Here is a 12,235-nt window from a genome sequence, read left to right on the forward strand (position 1 = left end):
TGAAGTAAAGATGCATTTTCCACTTCACATTATGTGAGGATTAATTTTTTGAGTGAAAAACATTCATTGCTTTGTAACCCATGTCCAGCATGTCCTAAACCCACTAGGTACAAAATCCATCACTTGTCCATTGCAGTGAAGAGCTTTTCAATATTTTTAAAGGCTAGTAGACTAGAACAAAGTATATTTTGATAAAATGTTGAGTATAAACTGAAATTTTTACTTTACAATGCTTTTGCAATCATCTTATAAAAGTAAACTATGTTTTATGGATTCATGACATGGTTTGATTTCATTTTTATTCCCCAAATATACATTTTTATTTGTATTAGTTACTGTAAGAATATAATTTTTGTAAGTGTACGATCTTGCTATACTTATCATAATGTCATCTAATATAGTTTTAGAATTCCTCACTAAGATGGCAGTATTTTTAATACATTTATTGTGTGTTGTGAACAGAGGAGTCTTAGCAACAGACTCACATACTGGTGTCAACTTTGAGTTAGTAAGAAGGCAGTTCTTGCAGACAGCCCCATACCTAGTTTGGTAGTAGCCAGTGTTTGGAATTGACTTCATTTCCTGAATTTTCTTCTTGGATTTTAGTGCTCAGAGCAGGATGACTTTGGAAGTACTGCATCATCATCAGTAACAACTTATGCCGGTAAAATGTCTGCATATCTTCCAGCAAAGCAAGAACTTCAAGACTTGTGCCAGTGCATTCCAAACAAGGTATGTGCCTACTGAAAAACCACTCCAGACAACCAGGCTTCTTGACTGGTACACAGAGTGTGTCTTGCCCTTCGGTGATTGTTTAATTCAATGCCTAAGCCACTCCATTTCTGAAGGTTAAAGAAAGAGGTGGGAGGTAGGATTTCCTGCATTTTTATGTGGATGGCTCTAAGCCCAAATAAATTAGAATGGATAGAAAGATGAAGGGAGGAACCACCTGTACAACAGGCAAGTATTGAGTACTTAACGTGTCAAGAATAGGCTGAAGTTCTTGGAAATTGGTTGAAAAAACATGCAAAAATACTTTCCATAGTATTTTCAACCAGTTGTCTCTCTTCTCTATAGGTTGTTAGGGAGATTACTCCAAATAATTTGTTTGACCTGGGCCAATATTGCCCCCTGGTCACAGTCTGGGCCCATGGACCTACATCAACTTCTTGTAGATGTTAATGGCAATCGTAAGCACTGTGATGAAAGTAGGCTGAGTGGCCTCATGGTGGCTTTCTTCTATGCCTGTACCTGAGGAAAGGAGAGCTTTCCCTAGTTCCTACAACAGAGTACCCTCTAGCACTCTATGACTTAATGTGCCCTTAGACTTGACCCATCCACTTTTCCTTCCTTCCTTCCTGGATCATGGAGATCTGAGTGGGTGAAAGGTTACAGGAAATTTTCGTATATTCTGGTGGCCAACATTTCATGTTAAGTACCTGAAGGAGATGATTCCAAATGGTGTTGGAGCCTCAGGAACAATGGGAAAAAGGCATTCAGATGGATGATGAGTGTCAGTTCAAAGAAGAGCCAAGCTTTAGCTTTTCTATTCCCAGCTTCATATTTATGTTAGTGCTTTGTATTAGTGCAACAGAATGTTTTCTTATATAGAAATTCATTTTTTTTTTGCTCAGGGAGAAGCAGGATTACCTGGAGTTCCAGGCTCACCTGGACAGAAAGGGAACAAAGGCGAGCCGGTAAGACCACCAAATACTGTTGGAATGAGAGGGGTTTATTCAAAAGTGACTTTAAAACTGTGTCCATCTGGTTTTCCTATGTTCCATGCAAATGCACATTTATTGAGAGGATATCAAGGACAATATTGAAATGCTGAACACTGAAATAAGAAATACTACATTGACATGCAATGCTGCTTCCGAAACCATTTTGGAAGATTGACATGAAATTTGAAAAGATCTGGAATTGCTGCTCTTTATACCTAGAAGTACTAATAAATGCTGTAGAGAAAAAAAAATTGGTATTTTTTTTGTGCCCAAGACTTCTTTAGCCTTCTCTTCTCCTAATGTCTGATGAACTCTTGTTTCTCTTGCTTGCCAGCATGTAACCCATGAGTTCTCTTTAGCTCACTACCCTTTATTTGTTTACTTATTTTTAAATTTTTATTAATATAAAGAAAATACATTTCATATATTTCATAGGTACAATTATAAGAAGATAAACATTCTTCCCTCCCTCCCCTTCTAACTCTCTCAATCCCTTTCCTTCTATCCTAATTTTTTGCAAAAATATAATTTCAATCCCATCAATAATCACAGCATGAATGTAACACTAACCCAAATATTCAACAAGTAAAAACTAGAAAGATGACAGTTCTATAGGATTATAAACAATGACTAAAACAACAATCAAATCACAAGATATCCATTTCATTCCTATACAATTTTTTTTTGTTCTATACTAACTACCACATATCTGAGAAAACAGATGATATTTGTGTTTGGGGGACTAGCTTACTTCACTAAGCATGATGGTTTTCAGTTACATCCATTACGTTGCAAGATAGGCTTTCATTCTTTTTTACAGCTGAGTATTAGTCCATAGTGTATGTATACCACATTCTCTATGCAGTCATCAGTTGGTGGAAATCTGGGTTGATTCCATGTCTTAGATATTGTAAATTGAGCTGCAATAAACATGTGAGTATAGACAATATGCTGACTTCATTTCATATGGGTAAATCCCTAAGAGTTGCGTGGCTGAGTCATATGGTAGATCTATTTTCAGACTTCTGAGGAATCCCCTACTGTATTCTAAAGTGGTTGCAGTATTTTATATTCCCACCAATAGTGTATTGGGGTTCCCTTTGCCCCACATCATTGCTGGCATTTGTTGCTTGTTGATTTGTGATGATAGACATTTTAAATGGGAAGAAGTAAAACCTCATTGTGGTTTTTCTTTGCATTTCCCTGATGTCTAGTGATCCTGAGCATTTTTCATGTTTGGTCATTTGGATTTCATCCTTTGAAAAATGCCTGTTCATGTCCTTTGCCTATTTCATAGTTGGACATTTGTTTTGTTGTTGAATTTGAGTTCTTTGTAAATCCTGTATATTAGTCCTTTATCAGTTTATATTAGTCCTTTATACCTTCTCTGTGTCTCTTGAGATAATCATGAGATCTTATTCTTCAATTTAATGTGATGTATCAATTTACTTATTTGCATATGTTAAACCACCCCTGCATACCAGAGATTTATTCGACCTGGTCCAGGTGAATGAGTTGATGTGTTATTGGATTAGATTAGCTAGTATTTTGTTGAGGATTTTTGCTGTTCATTAGGGATATTGATCTATAGTTTTCATTTTTGTTTTATCTTTTTCTGGTTTTGGAATTAAGGTGATACTGGCCTCATAGTAGAATTCAGCAATAAAGCAATCTGGTCCTGGGCTTTTCTTTTTTGGGAGGGTCTTTATTATTGACTCAATCTCCCTTTTGGTTATTAGTCTATTTAGGTTTTCCTAAATAGACTTATGACTTATGACTTATGACTTAGTTTTGGTGGATTTTATGTATCCAGAAATCTATCCAATTCTTTTAGATTTTCAAATTTGTAGGCATATAGCTGTTTGTAGTAATTCCTGATGGTTCTTTTTATTTCTGTGGCCTCTGTTGTAGCATTTTCTTTTTCATCTATGATGCTGTTAATTTGGATATTCCCTCCACCTCCCCCCTCTTTTGGTCTGTTGGGCCAGTGGTCTATCAATTTTGTTTATTTTTACAAAAACCAGGTCTTCATTGCACTGATCTTTTATATCTTTTTGTTCCAAATTTCTTTATTCTCTATTTAGTTCCTTCCTCCTCTAATTTTGGGTTTGGTTTGTTCTTGTTTTCTGAATTCCTTGAGATATATTCTTAGACCAATTATTTGATGCCTCTCCAATATCTTGATGTAGGTGCTAATTGCTATAAAGTTTCTTTTACACTGCTTTGCTGTATCATATGTTTTTATATGTTAGGTAGGCATCTTCATTTATTTCTAAGAGTTTTTTATTTCCCTTTTGATTTCTTCTATCATTCATTCAAAGACATGTTGTTTAGTATCCATATGTTTGCATATTTTCTGGAGTTTTTCATGTTTTAATTTCCAGCTTCATTTCATTGTGGTCAGAAAATGTACATGGAATGATTTCAGTTTGTTTGAATTTGTTGAGGCTTGCTTTATGGTCTAGCATATAGTCTATCCTAGAGAAAGTTCCATGCATTGATGAAAAGAATGTATTCTACAGCTGTGGGATGAAATGTTTTATAGATTTCAGTTAGGTCCATTTGGTCCACCATGTAGATTAACTCTGTTGTTTATTTTATTTTTTTAATTTTTATTAACATAGGACAGATTTCATGCATTTTATATGTATAGCTCTAAAAAGATAATCATACTTGCTTTTTTCTCCCAACTTCTCCCAATCTGTTTTTTCTTTGTTGATTTTTTGGTCTAGTTGATTAAAGTGGGGTATTGAAGTCCCAGCATTCTTACTGTATTGGAGCCTATGTCTTCCTTTCAATCCATTAGCATTTGTTTTACATAGCCAGTGGCCCTGGCATTGGTATGTAAACATTTATTATAGTTTTATCTTTCTGTTGAATCGCACCCTTGGTCATTAAATAATGCCCTTCTTTGTCTCTGTTAACAGCTTTTGTATTGAAGTCTATTTCGCCTTATATTAGTTTGGCTACTCCTGCTCCTTTCTCTTTGCATCAGTGTGGGATATCTTTTTCCAATACTTTCACTTTCACTCTGTGTGTATATCTTTGTTGGTGAGGTGTGTTTCTTGTAGGCATGGGTTTCTTGCAGGCATGGGTCTTGTTTTTTAGTGTGTTTAGTATGTAACTTTAATGGGAGAATTTAGGTCATTTACATTCATGGATATTATTGATAAGTAACAATTTGGTCCTGCCATTTTTCCATAAATATTCCTATTTTTTGCTTTGGATTTCCTTTGTACTTTACTAAGGGATGTTCAGCTTTCACATTCTTTCATAATTATGACTTTCATTCTCTGTTTCTGTGTGTAGCACATTCTTTTTTTAAAAAAAAAGTTTATTTATTTGAGAGGCAGAGTTACAGATGGAGAGAGAGAGAGCGAGAGAGTGCGCACGCTTCCAGCTGCTGGTTCACTCCCCAAATGGCCAAAATGGCTGGAGCTGGGTTGATCTGAAGCCAGGAGCCAGGAGCTTCATCCGGGTCCCCCACATGGGTTCAGGGGCCCAAGCATTTGGGCCATCTTCCACTGCTTTCCCAAGCCATAGCAGAGAGCTGGATCAGAAGTGGAACAGCTGGGACTCAAACCAACGCCCATATGGGATGCAGGTACTGGAGTTGAAGGCTTTACCTGATAAGCCACAGTACCAGCCCCACACATGGTATCAGAAAGCAGCAGGAGCCGAGAAGGAAACACCCATCCTCAGTGCTGTGGCCGTGCTGGTCTTTTGCAGCCCGAGTGCCTTTGTCAAGGCCGAAGATTGGACTTGGTGTAGCACATTCTTAAATATCATTTGTAAGGCTGGATGAGTGGTGACAAATTCTTTCAATTTCTATTTGCTTTGGAAGGCCTTTATTTCACCTCCCTTTATAAATTAGAGCTTTTCTGGGTCTAATATTATGTCTGGACATTTTTTTTCTTAGAGGACTTGGGCAATATCTCTCCTTTCTCTCCTGTGCTATAGGGTTTCTGATCAGCTTTCAGTCTAATTGGAGATTCTTTGAAGTTAATCTAACATTTCTCTCATGCACATTTGAGAATCTTTGTTACACTATTAAAAGTTTGACTATAATCTGTAATATTCAAGATCTTTTCTGATCATGTCTGTTAGGAGTTCTATGTGCTCCCTGTACTTGAATGTCTTTCTCCAAACTATGGAAGTTTTCTGCTATTATTTCACTGAATAGTTCTTCTAATCCATTCCATCTTTCTACAGCTTCAGGATAAGATACAGTATGTTTGGGCATTTGAAAGAATCCCATAAATCTCAAACACTATTTTTTGTTTTCTTTTCTGATTTATTTTTTTTTGTCTGTTTCCAAAGTTTTGTCTTATAGTTTGGATGTTCTTTCTTCTGCATCACCAAGCCTATTGTTAAAGCTTTCCCCTATATTTTTCATTTAACAGATTGAATTCTTCATTTCTAATATTTCAGTTGAATTTCAGTATCTCTATCTCTCAGCAGAATTTTCACCCATGTCATGCATGAATTTCTTTAATTCATATGTTTGCTTCTCAGTATTTTTCAGTAATATTATGATCATTATTTTGAATTCTTTTTTGGGCATTTCATCAATCTGTTCATCTTCAAATTCTAATATTGAAGTGTTGAGTCCCTTGTGGAGAGTCATATTGTCTTCCTGTTCATGCTCTTTGTTTTTCTACATTTATTTTTAGGCATTTGTGGAAATAATTGTTGGTTTTTTTCCTCTGAGGGCTTTTATCTTCAAAATATGCCCCTGTGGCTTAGTGGAATATCTGATCCTTCAGTGTATATCAGAGGGATGTGCTGGGTTGGGCCAAGGAACTCTGGTCAGTGTTCAAGGATGTGGCATGTGTCCAGGGTGACACCCAAATTGGGTATGGTAAATCTCTAGGATCAGTAGGGGCAGGGTATGATTTTATCAGCTGATGTGATCACAGCATCAGCCCTTCCCTGCCAGAGTGAACCGGCTACCCAGATTGACCCCACAGTGCCTAGGCACCTCACCCATACTGACTCATGAACCACACAGAGGATCTGTGTGCTACTTGGAGTAAGTGTGGAACCCTCAGCCTCTGAGGCCAGATGCAGGGCTTTGCCAAATACCCAGACACACCCCATCACACAGTATTGCACAGTCACAGAATTTCCACTGTCAGAGGGAGCAGATCTCTCACAATCAGAGGAAGTAGGGGATCTACTTAGCCCTGCAATCCTCCCTGGTCCCTGAAAAGAGCCTGCTGCCTAACTGATAGATAGGTTGGTGTTCTGCCTTGGCAAGTTGGGTCCAGGTACCTTGATTAAGTGATGGGGGAGTGCTTTACTGGCCTTAAGTGGGTGCCCTGTCCTGCCAACCCTCCAGGGCAGAATCAAATTCAGTGGGGACCACATATTTATCCCTTTGATAAAATACTCCCCCCATCACACATGGTTGCAACAACCTCTACCCACCTTATTAAGATAATGTTTCTTCCTAGCTGGTTGCTGGGTGCATTGCTTCAATAAAATGTTGTCCCCTCTAGCCACTGGTTGTGGGAGTTGGTGGTGATATCCTATTTGCTACAATGTGATTGTACTTCCAACTACTGCTCCATGATGTCTCTCTTCTTTTTTTAGAACTTCCAACTATTCCCCAAGAATGCAGTTCCTCCACTTTTCTTCTTTTAGTTCCTGTTGTTAAAGTCAGCGCATCCTTTCCTTATTCAACAATATTGGATCTCAGTACCCTTTATGTAGATAGCCAACCTTTGTCATATATCTCCTTTCAGGTGTGTTACTGGATATTGCAGGGAATATCAAGAAGAGGATATATTTCTGTTCTCAAGAATTTTACATATACAGTGAGATAGAGAGATGTTATAAGGTGGTACATGTTAGGTGCTATGTAGTAGTTGGATCTGTCTTGAGAGATGTCCTCCTCTAAGAGTTAATGGAGTAGATTGCAAGTGGGCTGTAATTCTAGGCAGAATTCCATGCATAAAGATTTGTCTTTTCCCTTCTTCCTGCCTCAAACTCACCTATAATGTGTTCATTTTTTTAAAAAAAAATCTTTTATTTATTTGAAAGGCATATGGAGATAGGAAGGGAGAGGGAGGAGGAGGAGGAGAAGTGAGGGAAAGGGAAGATCCTCCATCTGCAGGTTCACTTCCGAAATGGCTACAATGGCCAGGTCTGGTCCAGGCCAAAGCCAGGAGCCAGAAATTCTATCCAAGTTTCCCATGAGGGTGCCAGGAGTCCAAGCATGTGGGCCATCTTCCACTGCATTTCCAGGCACATTTTCAGGGAGTTGGATCAGAAGTAGAACAGCCAGAACTTGAACCACTGCTTAGATGGCATGCAGGTATCACAGATACCAGCTTAACATCCTATGCCACAAAACCAGCCCCTGTTTTCCACTTTTTCTATTTATTTCTTTGGTAGCCACTGAGGTAATAATTTTTTTTATTTTTTTGCCAGGCAGAGTTAGACAGTGAGAGCGAGACAGAGAGAGAGTTATAGACAGTGAGAGACAGAGAGAAAGGTCTTCCTTCCATTGGTTCACTCCCCTAATGGCCGCTATAGCCGGCGCTGCGCGGATCTGAAGCCAAGAGCCCAGTACTTCCTCCTAGTCTCCCATGCGGGTACAGGGGCCCAAGCACTTGGGCTATCCTCCGCTGCTCTTCCGGGCCACAGCAGAGAGCTGGACTGGAAGAGGAGCAACTGGGACTAGTACCCGGTGCCCCAGCCGGGACTAGAACCTGGGGTGCCAATGCCGCAGGTGGAGGATTAGCCAAGTGAGCCACGGTGCCAGCCTGAAGTAATAAATTTGTACTAGGGCTAGGAGTTGTTGATTTTTGAAGTAGGTGGTGTTGCTACTATCTTTTCTGAGGTGAAACAGATTTTAACTCATGCCTTAATTTGGAACTTTGTCATTCTGAAGTGTTTATGTTATCTATTTGGACTTTTTTGAAGAATGGGAGACTAATGTTTGAGAGATGACTGATTCCTTAAAGCTTCAACAAGGCTACAATCATCTGACTCCCAAAGGAATGTGTCTGCCCATTGTTCCCTGGTGTATCTCTGGCACCCCAGCAGGTGCTTGAAAATAGATTTTTGAGAAGGGATAAAGTGTCTGTTGTTGCCATTTATGGAACAATCCTTGGGGGGTAACTTTGTTTTGGGTATCATTATAATATTTGAAATAATTGAAAAATGTGTAGTCCTAGAGATTATTTGAATGAAACTGCACATATAAATCATTGTAGAAATAAAGAGTGTTTATTTAAGGTTTACCACATGTTGGACGCTAAGAAGAGTGATCTGGGTATTTGATCTGATCCTTGTGATAGCTCTGCATGTTGTTATTATCAGTTTACATATGGGAAAATTGTGATTTAGGGGGTGAAATCATTGCCTAAGGCCAGGTAGCTTGTGGCCAAGTTGGGTTCTGAATGTAGGCCAGTCCTCCTTAGTATTCATTTTTTTACGTAGTGCCAATTTTGAAGTCTCCTCTGTATTATAAAAGCACTTCAATATTTTTTGTGTTTTTTTTTGTGTGTGTGTTTGTATTATTTTAACCTAAAGCCCTCATGAAAAATGTCACTGTTTTTATCCTCATTTTATAGCTGAGAGAATCACGTGTACGTAAGACAATGTTCCCAAGGCAGCATAATTCAGAGGACTTAGAGTAGATCTCCAGATTAATTTTGGCTCTTTTCTGGTTAGTAGTGTGAACTTGGCTGAGCCACCAGTTTCCCCAGGTTATTGTATGTGAGATATATCATCTGTCTGTCCTGCCTACATCAGAAGGTGACACCAAAGTGCTTGGAAAGGCATACGTGACTTAAATATCAGAGATTGTAATGTCATATACCTGCAGACACAGATTTCTTAACTTGAATTTCCAGTTCTTTGGTTTTCTAATTCCATATTCAGGGTTACTGGCAAAGGGAGAAATTTCATGTGGTGGTTTTAGAATGATAAAATACTTCAAAAGACCTTTATCCCTTAAAAAAAAGTCTCTGTGTCAGAAGAATGATTTTATTTGTGTAATCATTAAGATCATTGTATCAGCTTTATTCTTTCTAAAGATTAAATACTGAATCACTCTTGTTAGAGCCTTTACCCTTTAAACACAAATTTCCCCTCTATTCACTTTAATCATAAAGAGGTGTATCCTACTTTAATATCTGAATATTCATTTTATTATCTTTATTTGTCAGCAATTATTTACTGAGTTCCTACTATGTTAGACTATAAAAAACTCATACTAGAATTGGAACTACTGCAGTATCCAAAAGCACACAGCTTGTCCTCACTGAGTTTATGATCTTGAGAGAATTTTTTTAGGGAGCATTCCTTCATTTTTATAGAAATGAAAAACAACAGAAAAGAACAAGAAGGGGTTTGGCATCGTGACACAGGGTTAAAGCAACTATCTCATCTCATATTGATGAGTTCCAGTTTGATTCCTATCTGTTATGCTTCCAATCCAGCTCCCTGCTTATGCACTTGGGAAGGTAGTAGAAGATGACCCAAGTTCTTGTGTCCCTGCCACTTTTGTGAGAGACCCTGCCTTTGTGACTATTTGGGGAATGAACCAGCGGATGGAAGGTCTCTCCTGCTGTCTCTGCATCTAACTGTTGTTGCTCTGCCTTTCAAATAAATAAGTAAATGAATAGGTAAATAAATATTTTTAGTGAAGATCTAGGAGGGAAGTAATAAAAATTATATTAGCAAATTTATTGCAAGACAACTCTATAAAATATATCACACAAAAATGTATCTTAAAGTTATAATGTATTAGATGACTTCCTACATATGAAATTTTTAAAATACTGATATTTGCTTTAAGTTCAAGGATAGACAAAAAAACTTACGATGGCAAAAAACTTTAGTGGGAGGGAATAAAAAAATTGAAATTTCCAGATAAAGAAAATAATCAAGGGGCTGGTGTTGTGGCATAGTGGGTTAAGCCACAGCTTGGGACATTAGCATCCCGTATTAGAGCACCAGTTCCAATCCTGGCTGCTCTGCTTCCAAATCAGCTCTCTGTTAATGTGCTTGGGAAGGCAGCAGATGATGACTTGAGTACTTCATTTCCTGCCACCCATATGGGAAACCCGGAAGGAGTTCCTGGCTCTTGGCTTTGGCCTGGTTCAACCCCAAGTGTTATGAACATTTAGAAAGTGACACAACAGATCTCTCTCTCTCTCTCTCTACCTGTCTCTCTGTTATTCTACTCTACCTTTGAATGAATGAATGAAAAAATAAACCTTTGTTAAAGAAAAGTGTATTTTTTACCTTTTCAACACATGAACCAGCATTTAATTATGCCAGTACAACCCTTGTTTTATAGAAAGACTTCAGATGATTATCCATGAATCCTTTCACTTTTCCTGCTACTTGTAATAAACATGGATATGGTGCTTTATTTGTAAGGACTTTATGTTGACTTCCTGTTGTCCTATGTGAACCTGCAACTTTAATATGAAAAAAGGGGGTCTTGGAGTTGGCGCCGTGGTGCAGTAGGTTAATCCTCTGTCTGCAGTGCTGGCATCCAGATGGAGCCAGTTCTAGTCCCAGCTGCTCCACTTCCAGTCCAGCTCTCTGCTATGGCCTGGGAAAGCAGCAGAGGATGGCCCAATACCTTGGGCCCCTGCACCCAAGTGGGATACCAGGAAGGAGCTCCTGGCTTCAGATCAGTGCAGCTCGGGCCATTGCGGCCATTTGGGGAGTGAACCAACAGAAGGAAGACCTTTCTCTCTGAATCTCCCGCTTGCTGTCTGTAACTCTAACTCTCAAATAAAATCTTTTTAAAAAGGGGGGGGGGGGAGATCTTAATTCTTTGATTCTGACATAATTTTCATTATTGAGGCAGATCTACAAAACAATGACTGTATAAACTTGAAGATTAAAAGTCATTTAGCTCTAAGGCATATTGACTAGTTAACTTTGTGAAATGTTAAAAGTGAGTTGTTACTAATAACACCAGATGTTATTCTGAAGATTTTCTTTTTGATCTGTAAGCCCAAAAGGAATATTTAGGGGAGGTAGAACAGTATATTGGAAAGAGTACCACCTGGGAGCCTAAATCATTTAGAATGAATCCCTGTCTACCTCTTATTTGCTTTAGAAATTACCTTTCTTTATTGACTTACATTTTGGTGTATATATTTGAACAGTAATGGATTGCTGAAACATAGCTATTTATAATCCTTTCGCTCCCTTCCCGCACCACATAGATTTTTTTCCTCTGTACGTCGTCTTTTCCCTTATTTTTTAAATTTTAATTTTCTTATTTTAGTTTTAATTAGTTTTAACAGCATTAATGTGATTTGTAGATACAAATCTAAGAACATAGTAATATTCCCTTCTTCCCTCCTTCCGGCTTCCTCCCTCCAACCACCCTTCCTTCTCCCTTTCATTCTTTTTTGTTAGTTTTTGAGACATTTTTACAATTTACATTACAGTAAAAAGACTTAATACTTCACCAAATAAGTTTAGCAAAATATTTCCACACTGTTTTCCACAGTAGCTGAACCAATTTACAT

General features: G+C 38.1%; 1 protein-coding gene across 1 annotated transcript in view; it reads left to right on the forward strand.

The window, feature by feature from the left end:
- COL19A1 (collagen type XIX alpha 1 chain) overlaps positions 1 to 12,235 on the forward strand; it is a 415,287-nt gene that overhangs the window by 64,539 nt on the left and 338,513 nt on the right. The window contains exons 7-8 of the mRNA XM_062187570.1: positions 607 to 732; positions 1,635 to 1,697. Of these exons, the coding sequence (XP_062043554.1) occupies positions 607 to 732; positions 1,635 to 1,697 (189 nt within the window). The remainder of the gene's footprint in view (positions 1 to 606; positions 733 to 1,634; positions 1,698 to 12,235) is intronic.

Source organism: Lepus europaeus, chromosome 3, assembly GCF_033115175.1.
Source record: "Lepus europaeus isolate LE1 chromosome 3, mLepTim1.pri, whole genome shotgun sequence".
Taxonomy (NCBI): domain Eukaryota; kingdom Metazoa; phylum Chordata; class Mammalia; order Lagomorpha; family Leporidae; genus Lepus; species Lepus europaeus.